General features: G+C 42.0%; 1 protein-coding gene across 1 annotated transcript in view; it reads right to left on the bottom strand.

The window, feature by feature from the left end:
* Positions 1-2,495: 2,495 nt before the first annotated feature.
* LOC309849959 (C4b-binding protein alpha chain-like) overlaps positions 2,496-15,845 on the bottom strand; it is a 56,696-nt gene continuing 43,346 nt past the window's right edge. Inside the window, exons 16-20 of the mRNA XM_082703052.1 lie at positions 10,750-10,911; positions 7,993-8,178; positions 4,544-4,717; positions 3,457-3,632; positions 2,496-2,910 (exon numbers count right to left, since the gene is read on the bottom strand). Coding sequence (XP_082559178.1) covers positions 2,737-2,910; positions 3,457-3,632; positions 4,544-4,717; positions 7,993-8,178; positions 10,750-10,911 — 872 coding nt within the window. The 3' untranslated portion in view covers positions 2,496-2,736. The remainder of the gene's footprint in view (positions 2,911-3,456; positions 3,633-4,543; positions 4,718-7,992; positions 8,179-10,749; positions 10,912-15,845) is intronic.

Raw genomic sequence — 15,845 nt, forward strand, 5'->3', positions numbered from 1 at the left:
TCCTTCCCACCCTCCATCGTGCATCTCATTAACCCCCTGAGCTTTTCTGGTTCCCTCGCTGTTTTCAGGGGACTAATCATTCTAACCTCTTAGGATCATTACAAGGATTAGGTGAGAAAACTATGTATAAGGGACTTAAATCCGTGCCTGACATATAATATGGGCAACTACTTTTGTTAGTGGGAACTTCCAGTGATGCTATCAAAATAAAGAGTGATGTGTAAAACAAAAATGAAATGAAATAGAATAGAATGGAATAGAATAGAATAGAATAGAATAGAATAGAATGGCCATCTGTTTGGTATTCCTTTGTTTACAGTTATAAAGCTCCTGCTAACAGGAGACCATGTTGAGAATCCAGTTTTGTTTTCATTTTTGTTTTTCTGTGATACGTCTGCCCACCTCCCGATAAGGCAAAGGCAACTATTTTTCTGTATTTCCTAAAATCTATTTTTAATGTGTGGTATAAAATTATTCAGGCTCTTGCCCTTGCTCACCCCCAAGCATCAGTGAGCATCCAACTGAACAAATTCCTCCTTATAAATTCTTCTGATAAGGCTTTTCTGTGTCTTTCAGTCTCACCTAGAAACTTAGCAGGCTTCTCTATGTTCATGGATCATATTTTCAGTAAATAAAGTGGAAAATAATATTTAAGATGCACACGAAAGGTGCCTGGGTGGCTCAGTAGGTTAAATGTCTGCCTTCAGCTCAGGTCATGAGCCCCATATTGGGCTGCCTGCTCAGCTGGGACCCCACATCTCTTTCTGCCCATCTCTCCTGCTTGTGCTCTCTCTCTGTCAAAATAAATAGATAATAAAATAAAATAAAAAATTAAATGCCCACTAATTTAAATGACCAGTAGCTGATGTTCTACCCCTGAGAAAATGCCTGAGGCAGCCTTGGGGCTCATGGTGCACCCTCACACCCTAAACCAATAGGGAAAACTGGACATTTGCCATAATGGATTTTTAACTTATTTATAAATTGTAATCAAGTTGTTTTTCAGGCAGGTGTAGTAAATATTTGGTGAGACTGCACGTAACAAAAGCCATCTATAAGCCAGGAGTCCAGTCGTAGGTGGAAAGTCCAATGACTCTCTAAGAAAATGAAAAGAATTCTGTTGGAGCCAACTAATGCCAAATAATGCAGGGGTCTGATGAAGGGGGAGTTCTGAGTAGAGAAAGAGGGACAGGCCAGAAGAGAGGTCGAAGGAGAGCCACAGAGAAGAGGGAGTACGGCCCAGGCCAGCTGTGATCTGCCCCGGTCCCTACACAGGAGGATGCTGCTGGCCCCCCAGGGTACCCTCCTCTACCAGGCACTCTGCACCTGACCTTGAGCCCTGCCTCCAGAGCATGTTCAGTGGGGCTACAGGGTTGGCTGCCAAAGCTGCTGGAGCCAGGCTTCTCTCATGGAAGGACAGAATCGGTGGAAAGATGCCCCACGTCCTCACCCCTGGAAGGACTACGCAGAATGTGTCCCCCATGCTCTCGGAGCACAGTCAGCCTCCCTGAGCCCCCGTCACCAAGCACAATAATCACCCCAGTCAATCTCCTTCCTTCAGCGGTCCTCCCTTCTCACTATCCACTCGCTAAACACTGCTTTCCGGGGCCATCCTCCAAGGAAACCAGTGACCCACAAATCCTTGTCGAAGAGGAAATCCCAATTAAAATCTACAGATTTCCTACAATCAGGAGGAGCAGGCAAATAGCTTTCAGGACGGTCAGCAGAGACCTCTGTGTTGGGTCGGATTCTCTAAGTTTCTGTTGCCTCTAAAGTTCAGTGAAAGCCTCTGAGCCCCCAGGGCCTGTGCAGAGTATATTTGGGGAAATAAGAACAAAAGTGGCCCGTGCTCCCCCACAGAGGCCTATGAACAAAGAGGGAGGGAAGAGACAAGCGAAAGGGCTGGGACACAAATGAGAGATTTCAGAGGAGGCAACCCTTGGACGACGTGGCGAGTAGAAGGAACAGCAGTGTCCAGGGTACCCCAAGATGTACGGATGATGGATAAGGGTTTCTCCTCATGGGTGGGGCACCTGCTCAGGCCATGTCACTTTTCTTGTTAAGGACCAGGGAGGACCTGGGGATGCACAGGTGACCGCCGGGTGGGCCTCGTGCATCAGTCTGTCAGAGTTTGTTTTCTCAAAATGGAAGAAGGAGGTCCAGGCACAAACACAAATCCCTTTCTTGTCAGGCAGATGTCGAGACGTAGCATTAGTTAGGCAGAGGGCAAGGGCACAAGGGTTTGTAAAGGGCAGGACTCCCTTCAAATGGGGAGAACAAACTAGGAACATGGGGTGTGTTGACATTGACTCTAAATACTGAGGAGTTGAGGGATTAGCACGTGTGCAAGTGTGCAGTGAGGCAACCTGGGAAAGGCTTGGCTGTGAGCCCAAGTCCAAGATCCTTACACTCAGGAAGTGTATTAACTTTCTGGAATGGGTGTGTTTAGGGACCTCATTAAGGACAGAGTCCTAATGACCACAAAGGCAAAATCATTTCTGATACATAATTTCTTTACTTGAAAAAAAATGTGCACTTTGTGTCCAGAAAAGGAAAACCACCAGCTACAAGATCATCAATAACTCTACAGTCACAAAGCACTAAATGTGAACAAATTATCCTTTCTAGACATTTACTACCATAAATGATGGTGCGAAGGAGAGAGTAGAGCTGATGACCTGAAGGGATCTCTATTGTATTGAAGGTGGCACATTTTTCTCTCTCTTTTAGGGGAAATTACAGTGTTGTCTCCATAGTATATTTCTTTTCCTTGTCTCTCCGTAGTTCCAGTAGTTCAATCTCCAAAGACAACTTATACAGCTCCATGGCCATTTTCACATCCACTGGGTTGGGGAGACACTGAATGATCTTTCTGCCTTTGCGGACATGTTCACAGCCTTCGGGGATCACCTGAAAGAGAGTAGAGGATGAGTGTGGTTGAGTGGCTTCTCTTCAAATCAAGAAGGAGCAGGGTTGAGGAGTGACTCTTGGCAATGACAGGACTATAGCTCAGAGCCAAGACCAAGCCCAGAACTGCCTGGTGAGCAGGAAAACCAGAAAACATCCTGGGTCCCAACATGGTCCTTCCTGGAGGGATAGGGATCAGTTCTGAGACAGCTTCGTAGGGGGCTTCTGTGAGGACAGAGACATCCAGATGTTTCTGAGACCATCCAGAAATGGAATACAGTATATTATATAGTCTATAAAAAGTCCCAGGTACCTGAGACCCTCTTCTCCCTAAGGGGCTTCGTTTTTCTTTCTCCTGTAGTGAGAGAGGAAAGCTTGCCACTTCTACTGAACCACAGTGTTCAAAAAAGAAAAAAGTTCCTCTGAAGGACTCAGAACTGACTGTTGACAACTCAGATCTCACCACTGCGGGCTGGGACAGTGTTTAGAGGGAGGCCCCTATTTTAGGACTGGCTACCACAGGAGCTTTTCTTGAATCATGTCACTTACCCACTCGCACTTGGGCAACTCAGGGTACCAGGTTCTGCTCTCTAAGCATGTGACACTTTGGGGACCAACCAATTCATAGCCAGAGTCACACTGGATGGTGACATTTGAAGACTGAAGATATTGATACTTAATCACAGACAGCTTTGCATGGGCTATTTCTGGTTTTGGACACAGAGCTACAACGAAAACACAGTTTTAAGCAATATGTAAATCTAAAGAAAAAGACATGACAACAGGTTAGGATTATAAGAATTAACTATCACAGGTGCTGTGAATTGTTTTATCTTTGGTTTCGGTAACAGTAATATTTGTTAGCATTTTGGTTGAGCATTGGCCACACTGATATATCAGACTCAGGCTGAACATTTTATGTGATTCAGCTCTGTGAGGTAAGGACTGTTATCACTCCCATTTTCTGGGAGAAAATTGAGATACAGACAGGTTAAGAACCTTGCCCAAGGTCTTCATACTTTTCAAGAACATGATAGGATATTTTAAAAAGCATGTGACCCCCAGTCCTCAGCTATCAAAGTAAGTATCCCTTATCTCTCGATCCCAGCAAGACATGAACTATGAAATGTTCCCTCCTACCGAATGGCCTCTGTGTGTAATGGACTATGGTGGCCAATCATCCCCGGAGTTGCTGATGGCAACATGCTATTAACCTGTGTGCCTGTAAAAGTCAGACATGACCTTTACCTGTCCTGTCCCCACAACACAGCAGGAGCCCGTGAGGCCTTGCATGAGGCTGTGATGGAAGTCTTTACCACTTCGTGATGTTTGCAATTAGCCCATGAGAGCCCACATTCATGCTAGAGCAAGCTTGCATAAAAATTTTGCCACAGGCCATAGATGAAATGGGTCCTGTGCAGGATTTTTCTGGAAATATACAGGAAAGTGGGCATAGGGGCTGAATTTTTGTGACTGGGGGAAAGAGGAAGGGAGGTTGATGTTTATGTATTCCCTTTGTACTGTTTGCCTCCTGAACACAGTCACGATTTCAAATAAATCAAAACAAATTAAATCAAACGCTTCCATGCTTTTGTGACCCTTCCACCCGCCTGACTGAAAAGGGAGCTGGAGTTACCTTTACACTGAGGGGCTTCAGGGGTCCAGCGTGAAGAACTGCAAGAGAGTTTGGCCTCTCCAACCAGAGTGTATCCTTTGTCACATCTATATATCACTTCATTTTGTATGAATGCCCACAATCTTTTCGTTTCTTCGTAATATCCGTGGGCAACCTCAGGAGGGAATTCACAGTCTTGACGGTGAGAGATAAAAGTGAGAAAGCGTGAGCTTATTGAATATAAAAAATAACTCATTCCATAATCTGTGTGTTTTGTAGGAGGCTCCATTTTGTCCTGTCATCTTCTCTGCTCAGGGGAACACTTAGCCCAACCCAAGACCTGGGCTGCCCTCCTGTAAGCCTCAGGCTGAGGAACCATCCTGGCCCCATCATTAGACCACCTGGTGGTCATCTCATATCTTCAAATGGATAATGGGAATGGCTAAAATTAATACTTTGTTCAACCCCCACGTTGAGTTCTTGGCTTTTGGGGTAAGACCTGTCATATCCAAGAAGTCAAGTAGAAGCCATTGATCTTGCTCATCCCTATCCCCCCTCAAGCAAAGACAGCATATTACAAAACATATCATATACCAAGGTGGAAGGGGAAATGGGGGAATTGGTGCCACTCTTAAAGAACTGAAGCTGCTCCCCATTCTATTACTATTTACTTCCCCAGTCTACAAGAGAAGTTAGGATTCTGGGGAATTATAGTCGACTATTCAAAACTCAACAACATTTTCGTTCTCATTTCAGATTTGATATCTTTGCTAGAGTAGATTTTTGTATCTTTGGGGAAATGATGACCACTGGTTTAGCATATGCCTTCTTTCCTTCCCTATCTAAAAAGAGGGTCAGAGACAGTTTGCATACACACAGAAGAATCAAATCATGTATTTGTAGTTTCAGCCATCATGTATGATAACTCCCTTGCCCCTGTCATAATAGAGTCTGATGATACTATATTATCTGAACATCCACATTGATCCAGAATAACAATGACATTATATTAATTATACTGAAAGAGCAAGAAGAAACCAGCATGTTGAGATAAATATAGATAGATAGATAGATAGATAGATAGATAATCCATCTGGGTTCCTGGTGCAGACCTCCTAAATCCTTGTAAATTCCTAAGTGCCTAGAACACTAAGAACATCTTTTGTTCTATTGAGGCAGTTGCAGTGTAATTGTCCTGCTGCTTTTAACTTAAGATGCAGCAGAGCCTTGTACATTGAAAGTGGTTATAGTCAGAAAGCATGCAAATATCAACGGGACCATCATAGCATATACCCTTGAGATCCTGAAGCAAGGCCATGCAATGTGCTGTTTAAGATATAACTCTTGATATGTTGTTTGGTCCTGATAGAAGCTGTGCCTGATACTCGGTCATGAAGTGAGCATGTGCCAAAATCATGATTTTGGTCAATCAGAACCAAGTTATAAGGCCAAGCAGACAACAAATAATTCATTATAAAATGGAAGTTGTCATCTGGGATTGAGCATTTGCAAGGACCAGATGGCACAAGCAGCCCACCCACATAGGAAGCCTAGGTCCTCCTTATGCCCATCCACTGTTGCACAAGTGCCTCTTGAGCTCACAGTCATGGCTATGTGGAGTCTTCAATATAACCAACTGACAGAAGAGAGAGAAGCCAAGCCTTACTCACAGATGTGTATTTTGGGTATGTGTAAGCTAAACGGACAGAAGCTGCTTTAGAGGCGGATCATGGAAAGACAGTAATAAGGAAAAATCTTAGATGATCTGCTCATTCACTTTGTTGGAAAAAGACGTGGGCTAAAGATAGATGAAATGAGCCTGGAATGGCCCAGAATGAATGGCTTGTTTGGCAGTGCCTTTAAGGGCAAAGATTGGAAGACTAGGCCCAGGGAGATCTGGGGTAGGTAGAAGTAGGTGACCTGATATATGGGAATGACAGGAAATGCAAAGTTTTTATTTTGCATGTTAACACCAGCAAAGAGCATCCCCATTAGGGTAGGAATTAAACAATTAAACAATATCTCAGCAACTTAAAGTCAGCCATTTTCTGCCATTGGCCTTTCCAGTGCTGTCACAAGAAGAAGAGGAGCAAAGGGGTGGTATGGATGAAGAAGAAGCATGCGCACAACAACATGGACTGCCACTTACCAAGGCTGTCACTGAATCTTTATACTGCCAGCCACAACGTTAAGTCTTTAATAATAAGTCTTTAATATGATACCATCCCTTGAGATAACTACAAAGCCACTTGGTAGTAAGTTGACTATATTGCATCCCTTCTACCTAGAAGGGACAAGTATGTCTTTTGACAGAAATACACAAGTGCTCCAGGTATGAGTTTGCCTTTTCTGTTTGTGGGACTTCAGTCCACACTTTTATCTGAACATTATATTGTTTAATAATTGGAAATGAATTACACTATGTGCAACTAGAAAACCCACTCACAGCAAAAGAGGCGTGGTACTGAGACCGTGGCCATAGAATGTACTAGTCACATTACAGACTGCATCATCCCGAACCTGTAAATCTATTCAGACATTGAATTGGCCTGGTAAAGGCACAGTTGAAGTGCCAGTTGAGAGATAATATTTTATAGTGATGAGACTTTACAATATTACTTTAGAAGATCTTCTGGAACACAGCAATGTGAACCCCTTTAGGGCTCTTTCTCACATGCAAGGCAAGAAGAAACATCACCGTCCAGCAGGGATCATTGTTCTTGACCATCAATAGACAGGGCCATGGAAAAACAGTGGGAGATGTAGGATTTTGTTGAGCACCTAAATGCTCTTGGTGAGGGAGAGGTAGGCATTTCACACTGGGGGAGAGTCTGAAGGAGAACTTAGAGACAGCAGAAGGAAGGAAGGAAGTTTGTGGAGGAAAGGAAGCAAGTTTAGAAAGATGGGTTCAAACAGATTTGGGTGGTTCTTGAACTGCAGATTAAGGCATATGAACAGACAGAAGAGAAGACAAGACAATAAACACCAAGAAACAGAAGGCAATAATTGAAAACGTCAGCTGATCTATTATATTAGATGTGGCCTATTTTTACTGATTCAGAAAAGAAAAGCAGGAAGGTCAAGAGAAAGGGAATAAACAATGAGGAGGAAAAAGAAAGTTGGATTGGAGGTGGGCAATGATTTTTAACAAATGTATTCACTCCAAAAATCATGCAGGGTGTACAAATTCTTCTTAATTTGAAACCTTCCCTCAGTAATCTCCATCACTTTGGTACACAGAAACATGGAACCAACTGAGGGTTGCTGGAGGGGAGTGGTGTGGGGGGATGAGGTAATTGGGTGATGGGCACTGAGGAGGACACTTGATATAACCAGGACTGGGTGTTACATGCAAGTGATGAATCACTAAATTCTACCCCAAAACTAATAATACACTATGTGTAAACCAACCTGAATGTAGATTTAAAAAAGGTAAAGAAAAAATAACATAAAATTCCATAAGCTCTTACTCTCATCACATGTTGGTGTTTTGGGATACCACGTGCCATCTTCTTGGCATCTAGCTTCAAACTGCTGTTTCTTATAACACTCATAATAAACTACATCATCATAGAAATAAGCACAGCTATTCACAGAGCTAGTGCGTTGTGAAATGATTTTGCCATTCTCCAGTTCTGGTACTGGGCAACACACCTCTAAAAAATAAAAAGTGAGACAAATGGTTAGTAAAATCAGTGCACTGAGACTCTTTAGATAATAACTCATTTCTGCTTTTCAAAGATTTCACCACTGAGTGGTTGGGGGGGGGGGGAGAAGGATACTCTGGGTCCGGTCTCCCCGCCCCTGATTGCTAAAGTCCTCCAACCAAGTCATTACCTCTAACTAAATAATTTCATTAGGAGCCCTCAAACTAAGAAGTTGGATGAAACTTGCATGAAAATGTAGATTTTCAGAAGTACTCTGAAGCAATGACAAAAAGTCTGTCTCCGTATGGTCTCACTGGGACTGGAATCAAATAATGATAGTTTAGAATTGTATATTTTCTTTTTTTTTCTCTATTTTTTTAAAAATTTTTTATTTTTTATAAACATATATTTTTATCCCCAGGGGTACAGGTCTGTGAATCGCCAAGTTTACACACTTCACAGCACTCACCAAAGCACATACCCTCCCCAATGTCCATAACCCCACCCCCCTTCTCCCAACCCCCCTCCCTCCAGCAACCCTCAGTTTGTTTTGTGAGATTAAGAGTCACTTATGGTATGTCTCCCTCACAATCCCATCTAGTTTCACTTATTCTTCTCCTACCCCCTTAGCCATTTGCGACAACGTGGATGGAACTAGAGCGTATCATGCTTAGTGAAATAAGTCAATGGGTGGTTATGGAAGTCTATCTTAAGGTTTGGATAAAAGCTCCTTTGATAGATGAGATACACACAGGCATTTTGTGTTGGAGTGATGATGTGAGCAAGGGCTTAGGGGCAGCAGCTCGTTGTTACTAAGGATGAAGAAGAGGTAACCTCCTGAGGTAAACTTGGGATAAGAATGTATCTTATCCTGAACATGGACCAGAAGTAAGGTGGGCTTTTGAAGGAATGGAAGAGAAGGGGATAAATAGAGAAAAACCTGAAGGAATTGTGACAAGTCTCTATGACTTGGACATAATCTACCCTCCCTGATTCATAAAGGAAGAGGAGCTAATTGAGCTCCGGGAAGACAATGAGAGTATTGCCGTGCAGTTAAGCTTTGGAAGAATAACAGCCATTTCAATTCCCAATGGAGGAGAATCACCCAGGATATTTGATTTTTTTTTAACCTAACATTAAAACTTTACTTCAAATAACTATCATTATGATGTAGAAAACTTCCAAAGTAATAAAAACTTTAGTATTCCCCTTAGAAAAACAACTCTGGGGCACCTGGGTGACTCAGTTGGTTAAGTGACTACCTCAGTCTTAGGTTACGGTCTTGGAGTCCCAGGACTGACTCCTGCTTTGGGCTCCCTGCCCAGCAGGAGGTCTGCTTCTCCATCTAACCCTCCCCCTCTCGTGCTCACTCTCTCTCTCTCTCAAATAAATAAAGAAAGAAAAGAAAAGAAAACCAACTTTGAAGTCACTCTGTGGTATTAAGAGCACTCATAAAGCCTGAAGAGGTTGGGATCATTCTGGGACCCCAAAAATTAATCTTAATGAAGGATTACAAGATGGCCCCTTGGACCTCCGCATTCTCTCTACTTGCCATGGAATCCTTGTATCATCGGAAGTTGGGGAAATAGCCAACATCGCAAGAGTAGGATACATAAATCTCCATTGAAAAAGAGCTCTTGGGAAAAAGCTCTTCTCTGTCGAGTGATTTTGCCATTCTGAGCAAAATGCTCTATGTCAAAGTCTTAGAAAGTCTTTCTTTTACAGAAGAAATTACATCAGCAGATGAATAAGAAATGTTACTTTCATTGGCGTATTTGCACTTATAAATGGAAAGAAGTACTCTTGTCTGCATTCATAATCACACTAACTTAGTGGCCTGCAGGTCCTTGCAAACCCTTTCAATGGAACAATTATTCCTTGACTTGCAATATAATACCTTAGACTTAATGTTTTCAGTTTATACATGCTTTGTAATCTTACTCTGATAAATTCACTCATTATTTATAATAATATAAAATTTTGCTTTCCAGATGGCAAAAAATTCTACTCAGTTATTAAAGCAATAGAAAAATCATAAGCCCTATGGAAGAATTCTTTGAAAATTGGAAATCATCCATTTAAATATAATACATTAATATAAAGACAAAAAGGATTTTTTGTGACTAGATCAGCTCCTCATAGGTTTGTAATATTCTGATTTCTGAGCCATTATATCCTTTATGGGAAGGACTAAAATGATTTAAATATATTTCCTTTTTTAATGTAAATATATTTCTTAATAAATACCCCATTGTACTTCTCCAAAATTGTACTGAATTTTCACCATTTGGTTATATTTAACTAAGTGTCTTTTTTTTAAGATTTTATTTATTTACTTGAGAGAGAGACAGTGAGAGAGAGCATGAACGAGGAGGTCAGAGAGAGAAGCAGACTCCCCATGGAGCTGGGAGTGCGATTCGGGACTTGATCCCGGGACTCCAGGATCATGACCTGAGCCGAAGGTAGTCGTCCAACCAACTGAGCCACCCAGGCATCCCTATTTAACTAATTCTTAACCAGGAATTCTTTCCCATACCTTGGTTTAAACTCTCCCCTCTTCCCTGCCACTTGTGTACTCACCGCCTAAAATGGATGGGCACTGCAGTAGAAACAGGAGCCCAAGGAAGAGCAGTGCAGGGAAAATTCTCTGCACCGTGGGGGACATGGTGGGGCGTCTCAGAGACAGTGCACTGGGACTCTGTGTCCTCAGATGTCCTGAATCAGGCTGAAGAGAGGTTCTAAGTCAGTAATAAATCGAGATCTGAACCAAGGAACTAAGTCTTGGTAATGCCATAGATTCGAGTCACTAAAGGGGAGGGGCGGGGTCTAATGAGGCTCTCCAATTAAGCTCCAAGTCCTGGGAGTATGACATGAACTTGATACAAAAGCTCTCTGGAATTCTGTATTTACAATTATAATCCTCAGAACTTCTCACTGTTGTGGGGGCATTTGTTAGCTTCTTGTCCACATACAGACATCATTTTTCTTTGAGTACTTGAGAAAAAGTAGGAATATGGTACAGTGTGTGTGTGTGTGGCAGTTTCTTCTGGGATCAGAGCACAGTGCTGAGTTATGTTCTCTGCCATGTTCCAGGGATGTCCTGTCTTCATTCACTAGGGTGAGTTCCCAGTAAGAAGGCAGGAATAAAAAAGACATGTAGTTAAATTTTCTTTCCAAACACGTCACAGCCTAACTGGAATAGAGAAAGCATGCAAGTCTATATTGTGAAAAGACCAAATATAGTCCCAACACAATTATTCTGCCAGTATTTAGTTTTCTTGAGTATCAGTGATGCCAAATTAACTGACTTTGGGATTATACCAATTGGAGAGTAAAGGGAAATTTCCCAGAGGGATGTTTACAGCACAGATAGAGTGTGCATGGAAAATTAGATGGTAGAGGGTCAAGCATCCTAAAGGGACAAGGGCTCGTGACAAATTCAAGGATTTCTCAGTGGCAATGGATCAGAGTGAAGGACCTTGAGCCCAGCATTATATTTCTGGCAAAAGCACTAAATTATAAATTGTAGAAGGCATCTTTGTCAATGTCAAGACTTCATTGATTAATAACTATCTGGGCTAAAACTGGTCCCTTAATAACTATCCTGTCTTCCACTCAGATTATTTCTTTTAGTCTCTGCAAAGGGCATAGATAAAGACACAAACCTGACCTTCGTGTTTTCCCTCTTGGACCAGCCATAGATATTTGTTGCTTGAAGATACACTGATATTCACCCATAGAGGATGGTGAATACTGGAAAATGTCTGAAAATGACCCAAACCACACAGCTGAACTCTAGTGACAGCAGTATGAAGCATTTAACAGCCAAACTGCTTAGCTCTCAAAAATAAAGAGGAACATTGCCCAGAAATAAGTGAGCGGATCCCCCTAGAATACTGATGATAACACAATTTCATTTCCTTCCTAGAGAGAAAGGAAAGTAAATGTTCCACATGGTTGTTTCATTTTATCAAGAGGAACTAAAATACAATCTGAGTATGTCAGATAAAAGAGGTCATTTAAATAGTTTAACAGAAGATTTCTTTTCTAAAAAGTCCTTCTGCTTATTGACCATTTTCCTAACTTTTACATAAATCATTGCATTAAATTTCTTCAAACAAAACTCTAACTCTAATTGCATTTAATTTCCTCAAACAAAACTCTAACATTGGTATTATATTTTACAGATGAGGGAATTAGTTGAGAAAGACTGAGTATACATCCCCAAACATTTCTCATCAGCAGCCATGTCGGATTCTGAGCCCAAATCTGACTCAGATACCAAACTCTTTCCATTAGGTCTTTTAGGGAATGTCATCAAAAAGATGAGACCAACCTTTTGTCTGTACCGTCATTTGCAAATATCTTCTCCCATTCTATGGGTTGCCTCTTTGTTGTGTTGACTGTTTCCTTTGCTGTGCAGAAGCTTTTGATTTTGATGAAGTCCCAAAAGTTCATTTTCGCTTTTGTTTCCTTTGCCTTTGGAGACATATCTTGAAAGAAGTTGCTGTGGCTAATATCAAAGAGATTACTGCCTATGTTCTCCTCTAGGATTCTGATGGATTCCTGTCTCACGTTGAGGTCTTTTATCCATTTTGAGTTTATCTTTGTGTACGGTGTAAGAGAATGGTCAAGTTTCATTCTTCTACATATAGCTGTCCAGTTTTCCCAGCACCATTTATATAAAGAACTCCTCAAGCTCAACACACACAAAACAGACAATCATATCAAAAAATGGTCAGAAGATATGAACAGACACTTCTCCAATGAAGACATACACATGGCTATCAGACACATGAAAAAAATGTTCATCATCACTAGCCCTCAGGGAGATTCAAATTAAAACCACATTGAGATATCACCGTACACCAGTTAGAATGGCCAAAATTAGCAAGACAGGAACAACATGTGTTGGAGGGGATGTGGAGAAAGGGGAACCCTCTTACACTATTGGTGGGAATGCAAGTTGGTGCAGTCTCTTTGGAGAACACTGTGGACATTCCTCAAGAAATTAAAAATAGAACTTCCCTATGACCCTGCAATTGCACTACTGGGTATTTACCCCAAAGATACAGATGTAGTGAAAAGAAGGGCCATCTGTACCCCAATGTTTATAGCAGCAATGGCCACGGTCGCCAAACTGTGGAAGGAACCAGGATGCCCTTCAATGGATGAATGGATAAGGAAGATGTGGTCCTTATACACTATGGAGTATTACACCTCCATCAGAAAGGATGAATACCGGGGCACCTGGGTGGCTCAGTGGGTTAAGGCCTCTGCCTTCGGCTTAGGTCGTGATCCCAGGGTCCTGGGATAGAGCCCCGCATTGGGCTCTCTGCTTGGCAGGGAGCCTGCTTCCTCCTCTCTCTCTCTCTGCCTGCCTCTCTGTCTACTTGTGATCTCTTCTGTCAAATAAATAAATAAAATCTTTAAAAAAAAAAAAAGAAAGGATAAATACCCAACTTTTGTAACAACATGGATGGGACTGGAAGAGATGATGCTGAGTGAAATAAGTCAAAGAGAGAGAGTCAATTATCATATGGTTTCACTTATTTGTGGAGCATAACAAATAGCATGGAGGACATGGGGAGTTAGAGAGGAGAAGGGAGTTTGGGGAAATTGGAAGGGGAGGTGAACCATGAGAGACTATGGATTCTGAAAAACAATCTGAGGGTTTTGAAGGGGCAGGGGGTAGGAGGTTGGGGTACCAGGTCGTGGGTATTATAGAGGGCACGGATTGCATGGAACACTGTGTGTGGTGCAAAAATAATGAATACTGTTATGCTGAAAATAAATAAAAAATAAATTAAAAAAAAAAAAAAAGATGAGACCACTAGTTGGCCTGTGAGCTGGACTTGGGCACTCGAAGGCTCCTGACTCCTCCTTTGCCCTTGGAATGTGTGTTCCACGGTCTCTTTCTCACTCCCCAGCCTGCTTCAAGGACATATCTTTGAGACAGTGATGTGGTATTGAGAACACCTGCATGGTGTATGTGACTGAGCCCAGCTTAGGCCTCTTTATAGATGGGCAGGTACAGGCATCCATTTGTCTTCTCACTGCCCAAGACAAGCCTCACAGGTAAGTTTCCTTTGCCTATTACACTGGCCACCTACCAACCTAAAGTGGCCTGCCTCCCTCTCTTCTGTCTCTCCCTGCCCTCCAAATAGAGGGGTTGGCTTCAAATTACAGCTGTGAAGCTCCCAGGAGTGTGGCAAACCAACAATGCTAAGCGAATGTCCATTTAATGAGATGGGCCTACAAACGTTTCTTATGCAGGACCCTGAACTCATTATTTAGAACAGCTTGCCTGGAACCTTCTGCTTCTCCTGTGGTGGAAAAGGCCCCAGACCAACTCCTCCAACAGGAGACAAAAATCCCTTTCTTCATCGTGTTGTATAGATGTCAATCCGTCCCAAACTGACTGACAGATATAATGCGTCATAATAAAACTCAGTAGCATTTTGATGAAAACGGATAAACTGATTCTAAAATTCAAATGGAATATAAAAGATGGAAAGCCATCTCCAAGATGGAGAAGATAGATGGAGTAGAGATAAGAGGAGGGAACAAAGAAGACATGGCAGCATTTGTTTGAGATAACCAAACAGACCCAAAGTTGACAACTGAGAGTCACGTAACAAGCCCCAAATATACATCATCAATTGGTTTATGACAAACTGCTACAGAGAAATAAGGGAAAGGAAGCTCCTTTTAGTGAAAGGTGTCATATAGTTGGTTATCTGCATGGAAGAAAATGAATCTTGGTTCTTTGCTTCACACCATGACCATTTTGTCATGGTCACGGATATCACTGTGAACGTAAAACCACGAGTTTCCTCAAAGAAAAAAATGGGCAAATATATTTGTGACCTTGGGTCAGGCATAGATTTCTTCTCTTCTTTTCCTCTTTATTTATTTATATATTTCTGGCACAACAGGTTTATTCTCTAAAAGCTATGTAGGCAATAAACAAAGCCAGCATTTACTCTGATCTTAACTTCTGCCCAGTATTATCCATTCCAAAATTGTTTCATGAAGATTTGGTCTCTAAACGTTGTAAATTCCAAAATCGTCATCCTCACCAGAGTCTCTCTTCTTCTGTTGAATTTAACTCTTGCCTTTCAAGAATTCCTACAAAGTTCTGAACCCTGCCCGCCTTGTTGCCCATCTCTTGCCATCTATATAAGGTTATTCTCTCTTGCTTTCCTTTGTGGGGGCTTTGCAAGTGCCAAGTGGCTGGACTGGCTGGCTCAGCACTTGGTTTGCTTCTGCTTCTGCTGCCTCACCAGGACTGAAAAAATGAAAGGCTGGGCATCATGGAAGTCAGTGGCATAGTTTCCACTTATTACCATGTTTTGATAAGTTTTCAAAGTCACAACCTGATAGAATATTTTCAAATACAAGCAGACATTAAGGAGGAGAATCTCTGTACTATGAAATCCCATTTTACGCGGTAAGGATGATCTCTGGAAAAAAAAAATATTCTTTGGTATTGGGGACACTGATTATTCCAGTGGCCCTTCCTTCCAGGCCATCCCACTCCATCCCTAACACAGGACTCTCCCTTTCTTTACAATAGAATCATTATTTGGGCATTTTATCTGTAAAATTAATGTTTAGTGTTTGGCTCCTGCCCTGGGCCAATTTCATTTCCTTCCTGGAGAGAAAGGAAAGTA

This window comes from Mustela nivalis, assembly GCF_964662115.1.
Source record: "Mustela nivalis genome assembly, chromosome: 16".
Lineage (NCBI taxonomy): Eukaryota > Metazoa > Chordata > Mammalia > Carnivora > Mustelidae > Mustela > Mustela nivalis.